This window comes from Anoplopoma fimbria, chromosome 14, assembly GCF_027596085.1.
Source record: "Anoplopoma fimbria isolate UVic2021 breed Golden Eagle Sablefish chromosome 14, Afim_UVic_2022, whole genome shotgun sequence".
Taxonomy (NCBI): domain Eukaryota; kingdom Metazoa; phylum Chordata; class Actinopteri; order Perciformes; family Anoplopomatidae; genus Anoplopoma; species Anoplopoma fimbria.
Window position 1 is genome coordinate 1,808,344 of NC_072462.1, and position 16,752 is coordinate 1,825,095.

At 38.3% G+C, this 16,752-nt stretch overlaps 1 protein-coding gene across 1 annotated transcript in view; it reads right to left on the bottom strand.

The window, feature by feature from the left end:
* The window catches only part of LOC129102112 (calcium/calmodulin-dependent protein kinase type II subunit beta), a 40,415-nt gene that overhangs the window by 21,933 nt on the left and 1,730 nt on the right, over positions 1 to 16,752 (bottom strand). The window contains exons 2-10 of the mRNA XM_054612093.1: positions 15,300 to 15,394; positions 13,533 to 13,592; positions 12,669 to 12,723; positions 12,048 to 12,113; positions 7,527 to 7,599; positions 3,805 to 3,907; positions 1,407 to 1,490; positions 1,199 to 1,293; positions 662 to 784 (exon numbers count right to left, since the gene is read on the bottom strand). Coding sequence (XP_054468068.1) covers positions 662 to 784; positions 1,199 to 1,293; positions 1,407 to 1,490; positions 3,805 to 3,907; positions 7,527 to 7,599; positions 12,048 to 12,113; positions 12,669 to 12,723; positions 13,533 to 13,592; positions 15,300 to 15,394 — 754 coding nt within the window. The remainder of the gene's footprint in view (positions 1 to 661; positions 785 to 1,198; positions 1,294 to 1,406; positions 1,491 to 3,804; positions 3,908 to 7,526; positions 7,600 to 12,047; positions 12,114 to 12,668; positions 12,724 to 13,532; positions 13,593 to 15,299; positions 15,395 to 16,752) is intronic.

Below are 16,752 nucleotides of genomic sequence, written 5' to 3' on the forward strand. Positions count from 1 at the left end.
TAAAAATAATGCCAGCTTGTTCTGGGATGCTTTTATTGTGAAACAGGAAGTTGTTCATAGGGCTGGGAAATATGGCAAAAGCCATCTATTCCGATAAAGATAATATAATATATGGACAATGATAAATATATAACGATGGAGCATGTTTCCTGGTATTTCAATAAATATATATATATTAATATGATATAACCACATGGTAAAGCCTGTTTTAGTATATTTTTTTGTGAATTAAATACTTAAACATAATAAATTAAAAGCTCTCTGTCTTTTATTAAGAACTTTCCTGCAAAATTATCTGATTTTCTTAGAAACTTGAGTTGTTTTGTGCTCGTTATTATGGACGTCTCCATGTGTAATTTAATCACTAAGTGGTTCCACTGAAAGACGATAATTGCAAATTTCCCCGCTGCGGGACTAATAAAGGATTATCTTATCATATTGATTGATGATTATATTAATAATAAGCCCTGTCCTTGTTTAATCTGAGCTTCCAGGATCTTTGTCTCCTTCAGATGAACCATTGGAGACTTTCTACAAAATAAAAGCATCATTCAGACATATAGAGTCGTCCTCTCAGACACAACCTAGCTTTGTGATATATATATACATATATATATATATATGTATGTATATATGTAAATATATGTGTGTATGTACTTACGCAGACCCATGGGTGCTTCAGAGCCTCCTGGGCTGTGATTCTCTTTGCAGGATTGATAGTCAACATCTGGTTGATCAGGTTTTTAGCCTCCGGAGTCACCGTGTCCCACTCTGGAGAGGGAAACTAAAGACACACACATGCAAGACCACATATATATATATATTTATATTTATGGTGCAAACAGATCTTAAAACTCACGGTTCGGATCGGATCACGGATCGGATCAGCACAAAAGAAAAAAGGGAGCAAATATAACTATTGATAACATTATAATTTACCTTCACCCAATACTCATTTTCACTTCAAGAGCCTGAACGCATCATAATGTTACTGAACTGAACCTCTGTTCGTAACATTATCGGAGATCAGAGAATAGAAAAGCATAAATGATGTCCTGATCTCATATTTTACTGAATATTGGAGGATAACGATGGTCAGTAGAACTTTATTTCACACTGTGATGGTTAACGTTAAACTGTGACGTTTAGGTTATTTTTAACCTATTTAAAGTGAGACAAAAGGTGAGTGACGGCTCACATCGTACGCTCCGGCTTTGATCTGCTGGTAGAGTTTGTGCTGGTCCTCGTCCCAGAACGGAGGGTATCCAACCAAAAGGATGTACAGGATCACACCTACGCAGCAACAAAAAACAAAAAAACACAGTCTTTGTCTGAGTGTCGAGAGAAGGAGAGCGAGGAGGCGGCTGACGGTGAGAAACGCTTAGAAAGGAAAATAAAGAGCTCACCACATGCCCAGATGTCGACTGGTTTACCGTACGCCTCCTTCCTCAAAACCTCTGGGGACAAATAGCCGGGAGTCCCTGCAAAGCCTGCACACAAAAACACACACAAACACACATCAGGGACCAGTTTCTTGTAAATAAATTAGTTTTGTAACAACGCTTTTACATGCATATGCCAAAACAACACTCGAGGAAATCAAGGAGGAAGTTAGGTGATGAAAAAAGGTCCCTTATTGTTTGATACTTGCTGTCATTTCACTTTTCCTGAATTAATTTTAGCTGAATATTAAAAGTCGATTGTTCAGATTACCTTCGCTACAGTCGAAAAAGTCCAAAAATGACCTCCTAACGTCCTTTCCTAACCACTTTTCCTTGACCTAGATGGAGAACATTATGAGGTCAAGGAAAGACGTTAAGGAGAAACCATGAGGATACTTTACTGTTTAATATTGACTTTGTAACTGATGCTTTTTGTTGCAAATGTCTCGCTGTGGAATAAAGTATTATTTTATCTTAAACATTGACACCTGCGGGAAAAATATTACTTTATTACCAAGGTTGGAATTTAAATTACAAACAGGAATGTAAGCTAGCAGTCATAATTTATATGATAAATAATGAGTTAATTGTTTGAGTTATGGATGAAAATAATTGTTAAATCAAGATTTTGTTTGTTTTTCATGGACGAACAAATGGTGCGTCAAATTAAATGTTTTTGCCGCAAGGAATTGTGGGTCGGCATTATGTTCTTTCCTTTGGTAAAGGATGGTCCAGTGTTTCCTATGCTAAAGGAGATAAGAAAGGAAGCATTGAAGCACCTTCCCTCACTTTTAAGCCCAAGTTCAGACAGTGTAAAGGGGTCTTTTATTAAAATGTTATTAATGTGACACCTTATGTGTCAATGATGAATCATATCCGAAATACAAGAAGAAAACTTAATTTATTTTATAGGGAATTGGCGACTGAAGGTTTATTCCTTTTCTTTGTTCCATGTTGGTGATTTGTGATGCAGCAAATTTACACTGAGTGCATTATGAAAATGAAGCTTGATGTAAAGTCAAGAGCTTTTAGCTGCAGAGTCTCTAATACATCTTCGTCTTGGCTCTGCATCAAAGAAAGCATAAGAAAGTCGTTTCATGCACTTTGTTTCGATCCGACTGAAGTTGCTGCTGAGCGATTCCTAAAAGCATTAGTCATCATCCCTGTTAGCTTCCTGAATAGAACAATAGAACACAATGGAATTAAGAAAAGAAAAAGAAACTATAAACAAAAAGATCAGGAAGAGGTGTCATGTCGATCAGATGAGATGAGTCTAAAATTAGAGGAAGAGGAGGCTTCTTGTTTTTAGACACCAGGGAACGCTGATAAAAAAAGGATAAATGACAGTATGAATGAACGTCTATTTGTAGTTGTTTTGCGTCTCTTTATGCTAATGTTGTGCCTCTTTTCAGTAATTTTGAGACTATTTGTAGTAAATTTGCTTCTCTTTTGGTAATTTTGGCCTTTTGGTAGTTGTTTTGCGTCTCTTTATGGTAATTTTGCTCCTCTTTTCAGTAATTTTGAGACTATTTGTGGTAAATTTACCACCCTTTGTAATCATTCTTGCTTCTCTTTTTGGTAATTTTGCGTCTTTTTGTAGTTACTTTGCATCTCTTTTTGGTCATTATGAGTCTCTGTAGTTGTTTTGCGTCTCTTTGTGGTTATTTTGTGTCCAAATATTTTGGAAGTTTTGCTGCACATCAGAGCTGTCAGGCAGTAGAGACCTTCATCACAGAGAGGAGGAAGAGGAGGATGGAGACAGACTGCCACATGTTACTGCAGATTTTATTTAATAGAAAAATAATGGGCTAATTTGAGATTCTCTGGATACAAGTACTTGTTAGTCTACAATTAATTCAAGTTAAATTAAGAAACAAAAGGCATTAGATTAGTTTCATTATAATGTTTGACACAAACAAGCTTTTGTGGGAAAAAGGTTTTTGGTAAGATTTGGAGGAAAAAACAGAGTACATTTACTTCAGTTTTGTGCTTACATACAATTTTGAGGTACTAGTATTTTGAGTATTTCAATTCTATGCTACTAGGGTAAGTATTTCACTTTTTACTCCACTACATCTCAGAGGTGAATATTGTACATTTACTACTAACATAGCTAGGTAGCTAGTTAGCTTTTGAATTAACATTTGCTAGGTAGCTAGTTGGATTTATTTTATCTGGAAGTGACTTCAATTATTTCAAACAGCAAAACTGTCAGATGGAAACAAGAAGCTGCTTTTGGTCTGTCTCCATTTAGAATCAAACTTAACCAAATTACTAAATCCTTGTGTGTAAACTGCACGTGTGTGTGTGTGTGTGTGTGTGTGTGTGTGTGTGTGTGTGTGTGTGTGTGTGTGTAACGTACCGAACCAAGCCTGCTGGTCTCCTTGGACCTCGATAGCCAGACCGAAGTCGGCCAGCTTCACCGCTGCGTTCTTACACTTGCTGGCCAGCAGCAGGTTCTCTGGCTGAGTGTTCAACGACACAAACACCAAACACAACGACGTCAGTGACTTTTACAAGTTTCATTTCCTCAACACATCATCTCAGAACAACTTTCAATAAGGCAAAACACCTCCTTTGTTTTTCTATGTTTTCATATTGTGGGTACAAACAACTATAAATTCTACTATGAAGTAATATCAATAAATAGCAGTTTTTTTGTAATTCCTTGTGGTAATTTTGTGTCTCTTTGTAGTTGTTTTGAGTCTCATTGTGGTAATTTTAGGCCTCTATGTAATTGTTTTGTGTGTCTTTTCAGTCATTTTAGGTCTCTTTGTAGTAGTTTTGAGTCTCTTTGTGATAATTTTGCCGATCTTTGAAGTCTTTTTGCATTACTTTTTGGTCATTTTAAATGTATTTGTGGTTGTTTTACATTTCCTAGTGGATCTTTAATCTCTTTGAGGTCGTTTGACTGAATTTCCAACAAGAAAGATAATTTGACACTTATTACAGATGTTCTCTTTGAGGAGAACTAGGACTGTACCGGTTAGGCCTGTTCAGTAATCAATCCATAATGCTGATAAGTCAACTACCTATAAACTTCTGACTTTGTTCGGGGCAACACCAAAGGGGGGCCACTCAGATTTCTGATTTAAACTTTAAATTAATTTAAGGGATAAACAGCAAAGAAAGTGTGACAGACCACTGGAAGGAAACCAGTTAAACCCAGATTGGAGGACTAAGAACAGCTTTGAATGCGGCGCACACACATTCAAGGCAACACTATATTCTAAAACACACACAAACACTCAAACAAAGACAAAGACACACACTCAGAGGCCTGAGACGAGCAGATGGGACATCCACTTGTTTACTTGAGGAAAACCAGCAGTCGTGTCTTTCCTGCTCTGACGCTGATGTAACAGAAATCTGACAAACATCCAACGAGTCCACGACAAACACAGAGAGAAACAGCTCCTTGTTTTATAACCAGTTAGTGCTGATGCTGAAGGCCACAGAAAACAGCTGGATGTTGCTCTCCAGCTACAGGACAGACATCATGTCACCCTCTGCTGGCTGATTTAGAAACTCAATTAGAGGACGCTTGACTTCTCAACAGGAGGCGGAACCTATTTATGAAATAAAAAATCACGTAATCAACTGAAGATGTAAATCCAGGAAGAAAAGACTCAGGATTTGAAGGATGAGTTTAATAATATGTTGACTTTCTTGCTGAGAGTAAGACGAGAAAATTGATACCATACTCATGGTGTGCGGTAAATATAAAGCTACAGCTAGCATGCTATTAGCTTAGCTTAGCATAAAGACTAGAAACAGGGGATACAGCTAGCATTGCACTCATTGTGAGCATGATAGCATGCTAAAGTTGAGAGCGGCTAGCGTCAGTTTTATTATTTATTTATTTTATAGTGTTTGTTGTTGTGTTATTTTTTTATTGTAGGAAGAATTGTTGAAAATATTTTAAAGTAGATACAGTAGATTATTATTGTTTTTGTTATTATTATAATTATTATTTTCCTTATTATTATTATTATTATTATTATGGGTTGTTAAATATCAGTATAGCCTGGTTTTCTACAACTTCACTTCTACATTTTTGACTTGTAGGATATTGTTTATCATCTTTTCATATGTATATATGTTTCAAGTAAATTAATTTGAAAACCCTTTGTGTATAAACTGTTGTATATAAATAAATTTGCCTCCCTTTAAATTACTTAAGAATTAATAGACAATCAGAACAGATGCAGAATCCACTAATTGGTTACTTAATTCATCATTGCAGCTCTAATCTCGCCATTAAATAAACTTTATTACAATAAACATTTAGTCTAGAGAGATTAATGTGAAGAATAAACGGTGTGAGTCGTTGCAAACAGCACAAAGAGATGAAAAATATATCTTATTGGGGAATAAAATATCCTTTTTTTGTTGTGTCCTTTATAAATATGCTAACATACAGAACATGACATTTCCTGGGGACCAAATATCGATCCTGGAGATATTAGAGATTCATCTTCCTGCTGGCTTTACAGAACAATAGATAACTGACTTTTATCTTTCAGCCTTGTTTCATAAACAACTAACGAGAAAACAACGACAACATCTCAGTGTCTTTTCCTTTGCAGTAACTTTATGAACCTCCACGAGTGAAATCATCACATCAACCTCTCCACCTTTTTATATACGTCCTCCTCTGAGAGGGAAACCTTTAATTCACTTCTGTAGAACAACGTCAGAGTCAAAAAACAATAATATTGTGTGAGCCGAGGCTGTATGTTTCATGAAAATTCATATAAGTAATACAAACATTACACGCTGAAAATATCAGTGTCGTTTTGAATAAAAAAATGTTTTATGACCATGTCATTCTACTTTATAGACAGTTTAATAGCAATTAATACATGGTTTCTAACATATTATAGCACACTGTAAAGCAGCTACAAGAACAAATTGTAACAAGCCACAGTAAATACTGTATATATTGGTAAGATTAGGAGGTAAGATTATAAACCCATATGTACAAATATTTAGGTAGGTTTAGAATTATTTATGATTTCTTGATAGAGGTCTTGAATTTTTCTTAAATATACATTTAATTCAAATTAATTATTCTTATTCTTAATAATAATAATTGAAGGGCATCACTTTTGAACATGTTCATAATGTCCTACTATGTTTAAGTTAATTAATACTTTTAAGAATAACCAATTTTATATCAGCAAAAATATTAATATATTAATAAAATGATAACACACTATAAATTGATTGATTTCAATTTGCTGTTATTGTTTTTGTTGTGTTATCAACCATTCATTAACTGTTTTTACCTTAAAGATACTTCATGGAAGGCGTTCTAGTAATCAAAATGTCTTTAAATCAACAACTAAATTATATTATGTTATTAAACTATTCATTAATTGTTCATATAATAAGTTTATATATAATATAATAAAGTGACATCCTTTGATTTGGCATTTATATAAATCAATTATATAAATCCAATTTCATTTTGTTCAAACACAGCTTGTATGTTCTTTAAAAAGTCAGTCAAAAATCCTACTTGTTGGATCATTTGTTTATCTAGCAAAACCTTACTTTATATTTATATTTATTAAGATTTTATGTAATTAGGAGAACCTTATCACTCTTTTAATTCAATGAACTTCCAGAGTAACTTAACACCAGGCTGAAAGTTTCGAGTCTGTTGCACCTGTAACCACACCCAACAGTGATGTCACGGCGTACCGACACACCCTTATGTACACTTCTACATCACTGCAGCAAGATGGCAGCTTAAACCACAAAAAAAAACAAGATTTCCAGCTGCTGTTAAATTGCTCTTTCACAAACATTCAGTTAAAAAACCCGTAAATGCATGCACAGACATTAGTTTAAACACAAACAAGAAGGCACAAACTCATGCATGTATCGATAGATCAGACGCACAGACGTGCATGGACATGCTAGGTTTAAATACAGCACTTACCAGCCTTCACAATGTGGTACACATCCCTCCCAACACACACACACACACACACACACACACACACACACACACACACACACACACACACACACACACACACACATAGACACACACTCACACTGCAGGTGACTCACCTTGAGGTCTCTGTGTACCACCCCCATCTGATGGCAGTGGAGCACGGCCTCCAGGATCTGCTGGATGCAATGACTGCACGCAAACAGCAGGGGGTGAGGGGGTGGGGGGGGGAGGGGGGAGCAGGTTAGTCTGATGCACATTCACCCCCCCTCAACTGTCAAGTCCATGCATGAGTGTTCTCGCTCTGCACGCTCACACCAAACACACAATAATAATAAAGGAAGTGTTAAGAGGGAACCTGTCTGGGAGCTAACGCAGAAAGAAGGTGTGCAGTTTTTCTATTTTCTGTTTTTCTAGATTAGTCAGGCAGTGTGTGGGAGTGAGCTGCAGCTCCATGTGGGAGACGCTGCTGTGTCTAACCTGCACTTTATATTTTCCATTCCTGTGTAATTTATTCAGGAGCACTGCTTCTGCCGAAAAAAAGCTTGCAGGTTTCCGAGCATCTGAAGTAGACGCTGCTGCTACTCCACTGAACTCTGCTCTCTCTCTCTTTTTCATGCCCACTCTCTCTCTCTCTCTCTCTCTGCTCTGTCTGCTGAGGCCCACAGGAAATCACACTTCTACTTCAGACGTTCTAAAATAGTGCAACAAGAGTCCCAAAAGCCAAAAAAAAAACACAAAGAGTCAGACTGACAGACAGCAAGCACAGGCATTTTTTTTAAAATCACAGGCAGGAAATTAAAAACAGTTAAACAACAAGCATGTACCCTTTGACGTGAGGGTGCAGGGCAATGCAAAACAATGAGACACACACACACATACACACACACACACCTTGAGGTCCCTGTGCACTATTTCATGTTGGTGGGTGTAAGACACACTGTCTAGAATCTGATGGATACAGTGACTGTGGAGACAAAACGACAGGGTGAGGGAGCAGATAAAAGGGAAGGGAACACAGGAAGGAAAGGAAGCATAGAAGACGGTAATACATCGATAAGGGAACATCTGACAAGAGGAACAAGAGATTAGATGGTCGGATCACCAAAATGACAATATCTGTAACTTTCTATGTAGATAGTGTGGTTTTTATTTTTCCAGGTTTTGAGATATTTGTCTCTGAATTTCCTGCCGCCATCCCAAAACAATGGAGGTCATCAGGGGGCGACTCCTCTGGTTGTATAGAAGTCTATGAGAAAATGACTCTACTTCTCTCTTGATTTATTCCCTCAGTAAACATTGTAAACATGAGTTTATGGTCTCAATCTCTAGTTTCAAGTCTTCTTCAATACAGCATGATGTTCATTTAGTAAATGATGCTCCATTTAGAGTCAAACAGACCATAAAGCAGGGGATGCTTTAGGGCGGGGCTACACACTGATTGACAGGTCTCTACCACTAAACACAAAATACAGCTGAGGCTGATGGGAATGTCAGTTTTGTAATTGTAATTTTTGACTAATTAAAATGTTGTCTTGATGTTGGCGCTGGATGAAAAGTCAGAGGATCACCAACAATTCATCCTAAGGAGAACCTGAATGATAAACTGCATTTCATGGCCAATCCATTAAATAGTTGGTGAGACATTTCTATCCAAACCAAAAACGTAAACCTCACAGTGATGCTCGAGCAGAAGTCAGGGGGATTCATCCTCTGGGGAACACGAGTTTTTGTAAAAACTGTCATGTCAGTTGATTTCATAGACTTTAAGATATTTTGTCTGTACAAACTGGCATTCAATCCCCAAAGCTGTGCTGCTAGCATGGCTATAAACTTCTACCTCACCAACAGTTTACATTGGAACTGCTTTACACTGAATGAATAGTCTCTGGGGATTAACCAGAATAATGGTGACATTAATGTGGAAAGACACCTTGCTGTTAATATTAAGAAATGCTGCCATTTATACTCCATATTATTGGGACTGAAGCAGATATCTGAGAGACACGTATCTTAAAACCTGGACGCAAAAACCCAGAACTCTCCACATGGCTGGAATATGAGAAAATATGTTTTTTTGTCATTTGGGTGAGTCTACTCCTCAACAGGGTGGAGAAAGGAGGGAAAGGATGGAGAGATTCTGTGTGCAGATGGAGTACAGAGAGGAAACTGTCAGTGAGATACTGTTGGACAGTAATCAAGCCATGCTAATCACACACCCACACACAAACACATTGAGCGACACACACACACACACACACACACACACACACACACACACACACACACACACACACACACACACACACACACACACACACACACACACACACACACACACACACACACACACACATAATTTATGCAAAGAAACCAGGGAGAATGAAGGCAGATGAGACGGGAGAAACAAAAAAAATAGGAAAGGTAGAGCTAAAGAATACAGAGGAAGAAACATAGATATTGAATACATTGAGACAGTTAACAGGGCTCTTTTGTGTTGCATATGTGCCCTATATTCAAACTGGAAAATTAATATGGAACCACTGGTGTGAGTACAAACAGCCGTCCTGGTGCCAGTGTAGCAAATCCTGCCTCAATAGAATTCACCAAACATCAATTTTGTTTAATTTTTTGTCTCAAATTGCTTTTCTTTACTTAAATGAATAACTAAATCCTTTCCAAAATAGCATTTTTACAGCTTGATTGATAACATGCAAGTTCATTAGAGTGTTCATCCTTAAAATCACTTCTTCTAACAGATCATGAGTATCTGCTGTAGTAGTGCATTCACTATGGTAAAGTGACACATGCAAGATGTACGCATACTAAATCGATTGCAGACGGCAAGATACACATCCGTGACCTTAGAAATAGCGAAAACCTTGTTTTGTTGGCATTTTAACATAAGCATATGTACAAGTATACTGTAAATGATCAACAACAACATTAAGAGAAGAGTCATGGTGTATAAAATGATATCATCTGCATTTAAATGTATATACAATGTGAAAAGGCAAGGATAATAATACTTCTGTAGTAAATTGAAGAGGACCAATAATAGAGCCTTGTGGGACACCACAAGAAACTACTGCTTGAGTTCTATCGGACAGATAAGAATGAAACTATTTCAAAGTTTAATAAACTGTTCATATAAAAAGGGTTAAGACAGGATGATATGTAAAAAATAAATATTTTAATGTTACTGTGTGTTTATAGCTGGTTTGATGAATGACGCAATGAAACGATGATTTGTTGCTCGATTAAAGTGTTGGAGGTTTGTTTAACTGCCACCACAACAAATTAGAGTGTTATCAGCCAATGTAATGCTTGTTATCAATACCTTTTTAATGCTCCCATCTGAATAATTACGGTCACTAGAGGTCGGAATTGATGTTCAGCCATGTGAATAAATGATAACGGCTTTCTGGAATTCCTTTAGGTGTAGCAAGCCTTTTTAACCCACATGAGGCTGATCACTGCTGATATCAGCCATTAAATCGGCGGATAACATTCAAAGCCGATGCAAGTGGACAAAGTTAAAGCAGAGGAACATTGAGACAGTGAGACACCTAGCTACAATTAGCAGCTAGCAAGCGGCTTAAAAAAACCCTGGCCTACCGCCTCTGCACTTTTGGCAATAATACTATTGCTTTTACACACTTCTTATGTATATCTAAATCTAATTTTTTCATTATACATTATATACAAGACTTTTTCTTGTGTAGCAAATTATGATTTGAGTCATTAAAATAGAACAAATAGTGCTATTTAGGTGTTTTTTACAAAGGGTTAATTTGCAAAAACAGATAAAAGCTATTCTTAAAATGAATAAACCGACCTACAGAGATATCTGTTTTTGTAAATGAATCCATCAAGTGAATACCTGTAATTTATTGTATTATTCTGCATGAGATGCATTCGATTTTGCGTTCACTATTCACAGTGTGCTGACTCACAAAACAAAATGTGCTTCCTCTTGAAGTCTCATGCTATCATGTGCTTGACAACTGATGAATAACTTATGCTCCAATGTCTTCATGCTGATAGAATTAGAGAATATAAAAGCCTTGATTACGATAATAAGAGGGTGATTAAAAAAAGGCCAAATAAGGGAAATAAAGATATTTAAAAAGGATCAAAAACATCCTGAAATAAATCAGTATTCTTCTTTTTGCTGCATCTCTTTCCCTCCCTTTAATATTTCGGTCCCCGTCGTTTCTTCTCTCTCTCGCCTCCACAAACCGCCTCCTCCGTCAAATTGATTTAAGTCTACCTCCGGCTGAGGGGCGGGTTCGGCTACAGCGTGGGCGTGTGTTGCGTTTTGTGCATGTGTACGTTTCCATCTGTCTGTAAATTCTGACTCTGTGGGGGGGGATACGAATAAACAACCTCGACCTCGATTGGTAATTCAGTTCACAGAAAACAAGCGCAGAGGTTTTATCCATTAAAAAAAAAAAAGCCCTGTATGTGTCTAAAATTGTCTAATGAGAGGAGCCGAAACTCTGAGGGCTGCTGGAGGACTGATACATGGAGGGGAAGAAGAAGAAGAAGAAGAAGAAGAAGAAGAAGAAGAAGAAGAAGAAGAAGAAGAAGAAGAAGAAGAAGAAGAAGAAGAAGAAGAAGAAGAAGAAGGTGTTTACCTGGCGTCTGCTTCACTGTAGTACTCTCTTGCCACGATGTCCTCAAACAGCTCTCCTCCTGTCACCCTGAGAAAACGTGAAGATGGAGGTTAAAAAAAAAAGATTATATATATACATTCTTTCACACACACACACACACACACACACACACACACACACACACACACACACACACACACACACACACACACACACACACACACATACACATAGAGATAGGAGGGGGATGTCCTCATTAGGGGAAACCCCGGCTGCAGGATTCACTCTGACTGGGTTGCCATGGAGACTGGCTCCAGTGCGGGGGAGTGTTGCATCCGTGTGTGTGTGGAAGCCGCAAGGATGGAGGTAGGGGAGGAGGGGAGGAGGGGAGGAGGGGAGGAGGGGAGGACTGTTATGTAACGGGGGGAACTGCCTAGGAAGCGAGGAGGGGATGAGGAAGAGAAGAAGAAGAAGGAATGCGGATATGAAGAAGGAGATAGATGCAGCAAGGATTGAAGAAAGAGAGAGGGGTAATGAAGGCCCAGGGGAGGTGAGGGAGGAGGAGGATGAAGGAAGGGGAGCAGCACAGTATGGTAGAGAAAGAAGAGAGGGAAGGAGGGAAGGAACGAGAAAACAACTCACAGGTCAAAGAGGAGGTAGTGGAAGCCTTCCTCTGAGATACTATCATGGAGACGAACTGCAGGAGGGCAAAGAGGAAGATAGAGGCGTCAAAATGTTCTGTTTTTCCTTTTCATCTTCATCTAGAATTTACTGTAATAACGTACACACTTTATTTATTAAGATTTAGAGGACAAAGATGGTCTGAAATCACCAATAAAATGATCCTACAACAAGTAGATTTAAGTGGATTAGTTCACATTTGAACTGTTTTCACTGCTCATTTCATTTGTACAAAATAAAATGGCGTTTGTTGTTTTATTAAGACAACAAATGCTATTATTTGTCATGTATGACTTACAGAAACATCACATCCTCACAATTACAAGCTACAAAAAGCTATTTTTCTATTTAATTAAATTTGGGACAACTTATTAATTAATGTATTGCACTGAACTGTAATCGTTATTAAAATTTTTGTATCTGTTTCATTCTATTTTGGTTTATCCTCTCATTTATTTTACTCCTATTTAAATGTTTTATGTTATTAATGGTTGCCAGTTAGATTATCTGTCAATTGACTAAACAATTATGTGAAAATCATATTATGACATATTGTATGAGACCTTTGACAAGCGTTCCTAAAGATCCTAAAAAGTTCCTAAAAAGAGCCAAGTTCAAAAGCAAACTGAAATCTTTCCTGTTCTCATCGGCCGATTGTGTTCATGTTTTCTTTTCATATTTTTATTGATGTGTGGTCAGATTGTTGTCTTCACAGTATTCTGATATTCTGTCTTTGAATGTAAATCACTTTGAGTTGACGTGTGATGAAATGTGCGATGTTAAATTTCCATAACCTCGTGACTAAAGAGAGAAGAAGAGTCTCACCGATGTTGGAGTGCTTCAGCAGTCTGCAGATTCTGGCTTCTCTCTCCAGTTTCTGATGATCTGCAACATGAAGATTAACAACAACGTCTCAGATTCACACAAACCAAGAGGAAGAGGATAAAGTTTTAGATAGTAGACGTTTTATTATTTATAAATGTGTCAATGAGATCAAATGTGTCATAATGAAAAACTCTTTTTAGTTTAAAGCGATAACTTTTCTCAAGGTGATGGACAAGGAGACATGACACACACAAGGACACACACACACACTATGAGATCAGCCCGAGGGCTACTTCTCTCCCAGATGGCTATTTAACCTCTCCTTCCAGATAGAGGAGAAATGGGAGAGGAGGAAGAGGAGGAAGGACAGAAGAGGAGAGGAACGGAAAGATGAGGAGGAAAGAGGAGGAAATAAGAGGGAGATACGAGGAAGGAGAGGAAACTAGGGGAAAAGAGAGAGGAGGAGGAGAGTAAACATTTCAAGGGGAGAAGAAGAGGAGAGGAGTTGAGATGTTGAGAGGAGACTAGAAGAGAGGAGAGGATTCACAGGAGCTACAGGAGATACGGGCACAAAGACAGGAAACATGAGGAGGAGAGGAAAAGTGGAGAGTATGGGAGCCGAAAGAGGGGAAACAAAGGAGAAAAGGAAACAAGAGTAGAGGTGAGGAGGTAATAAAAGAGGAAACGAGAGGAAACGAGAGGAAACGAGAGGAAACGAGAGGAAACGAGAGGAGAGGTGAGGAAACAAGGTGAGGTTACAAGAAAGGGAAGGAAACAAGGAGGTAAGATAAGAAATGACAGGAATAAAAAGAGATAAGGAGACAAAGACAGTAAACAAGAGGAGAAGAAACAAGGATGAGAGGAAAGGAAAAAGGGGAAACAAAGAAGGAAAGTAAACAAGAGGAGAGGAGAACTGAGGAGAGGAAATGAGAGGAGGAAAACAGTGGGACATAGAGGAAAGGGAACAGGGAGAGGAGAGTAGACCATATGAAAGGTAATGAGGAGAAGAGAAGAAATAAGAAAAAGAGATGAGAAAGGAGAAGAGGGTAGAGGAAACCTGGAATACAGATGAGATGGGCCAAGGAGACTCTGGAGGAGAGGAGGAGAGGAAACGAGAGAAATGTAGAAGAGAGGAGAGGAGGAGAGAGGAGAGGAAAGGAGAGCAGGAAAGAAGAGGAGGCTATAGGAAGGAATCGGAGAGGGGAAACTGTTAAACAGGAGCTGAAGCAAGGAGACGTAGGAGAGAAGAAGAGGAAACAGGTGGAGAGGAGACAAGCTGGTTCCTGAAGGTGGTGTGAGACTGATGCCGCCATCGTCCCTCCTGTGATCTGATTTCTCTTCTTTTATCAAATCATTGTTGCTATTTTCAGACGTTTTTTACAGTATTTGAAGCGTATTATATTCGGGATAAAAATAAACAAAAACACAGAATGACATAACGTCTAAAACGCCACGAATAGACCTTTAAAGGAGACACCGTCTGTGTTTTCTGTCTCAAAAATCTGAAGCAGAAAATCTGAACTCAAACTCGTAGTTTTTCTGTCCTCATAAATAATAATTTACTCTAAAAAAGAGTAGATTTCCCTCATCCTTCATGATCATTTCCCCTCTCAGAGGAGGAACAGACGTGGAATCAAACACTCGCTAAAATATGCTAATGTGAGTGTTCAGATCTGGGACACATAGACACATGAAAACCCCCATGATGCATCACTGCTTCCTCACACAAACACTTATGTGTGTCACATGTTACCGTCTTCCTCTCACCTCTGGCCGAGAGCTTTTTGGTGTTGATGATTTTGGCGGCGTACTCTTGGCCCGTGCAGAGTTTGACACAGCGACGCACCACTGAAAAGGCTCCCCTGGGAAACAAAGACAAGGGGACAGGAAAAGGCCACAGATCAGATGACATAAGAGCCAAGTCAGCATCGGATCGGCTCTCTGCTCTCAGAACCTCCATGATCTGCATGCACGATGTGCACGATGTGCACGAGGCCGGGGAAGAAGTTCTCAGATCATCAAAATATACTTATTTAAAAGTACTCTTTCTGCAGAATGTCCCATTTGAGATTTAAATATTGTATGTTCATCACTTTAATGTTGCAGCTGGTAAAGGTGGAGCTCATTTTATTATTTATTATTTATTAGTTGATTTATATTTTGTATTAATGATCTGAATCTTCAATTGTAATTCAGCAATCTGTGATGGATGGATCTTTAAATCCATCAGTTGGACAGTAAAGGCCATAAACTAATGAAATAAATGACGCATTCGAAACAACACAATGTTTCTGTTTTCTCAGTCTCTACTATTTCTGAGCTGATGTTTTGAAGCATCGATTTCTGCGATTTTGCCGTCACCATCTTGGCTTTTTGCAGCAAATAAACAGGAAGTGACCATATATGGACTGAGGAGGATACGTCTCTGGTGTCGACCTGTCAATCAGTGTGTAGCCCCGCCCTAAAGCATCCCCTGCTTTATGGTCTGTTTGACTCTAAATGGAGCATCATTTACTAAATGAACATCATGCTGTATTGAAGAAGACTTGAAACTAGAGATTGAGACCATAAACTCATGTTTACAATGTTTACTGAGGGAATAAATCAAGAGAGAAGTAGAGTCATTTTCTCATAGACTTCTATACAACCAGAGGAGTCGCCCCCTGGTGGACAGCAGAGAGAATGCAGCTTTGAGACATGAAGCATTGGCTTCACTTTTCAGAACTGGAGGTTGTCTCCTGACACAAACACAGAGACTCCTGATGAAACATCTTCAATACCATACAATACCCACTAATTATAATAATCTCAGCGATGTGAGCTTCATTAAACAACAAGAACTAGAAGAATAAAAAGCAGCGTTTCCAGGAGAACTACTGTACCTTTTATTTTTCTTGGGGCCACGTTTGCTCATCAAACCCAACAGAGACAAACAGAAATAACCACCTCTGTCATTTCTGTGAGCTAATTTTATCTCACCTCTGTATTGTTACGCAACGAAACACACACTCACACTCCTCTCTTCACCAGCACTCCAACATGCATTTACATGATGAGGAAGCCTGGTGTGGTAGGAAAGGCTTCGACATGACGGTTACCTGAAGGACAGGTTGGAGTCAGGAGGATCAGAGTAGAAACAAATCCAATCCTTGAACTTTAACTTTAACCGTTTCTCATTGTGTTTTCACCTCATGAAAGTTAACTGTAACATTTTGTTGAC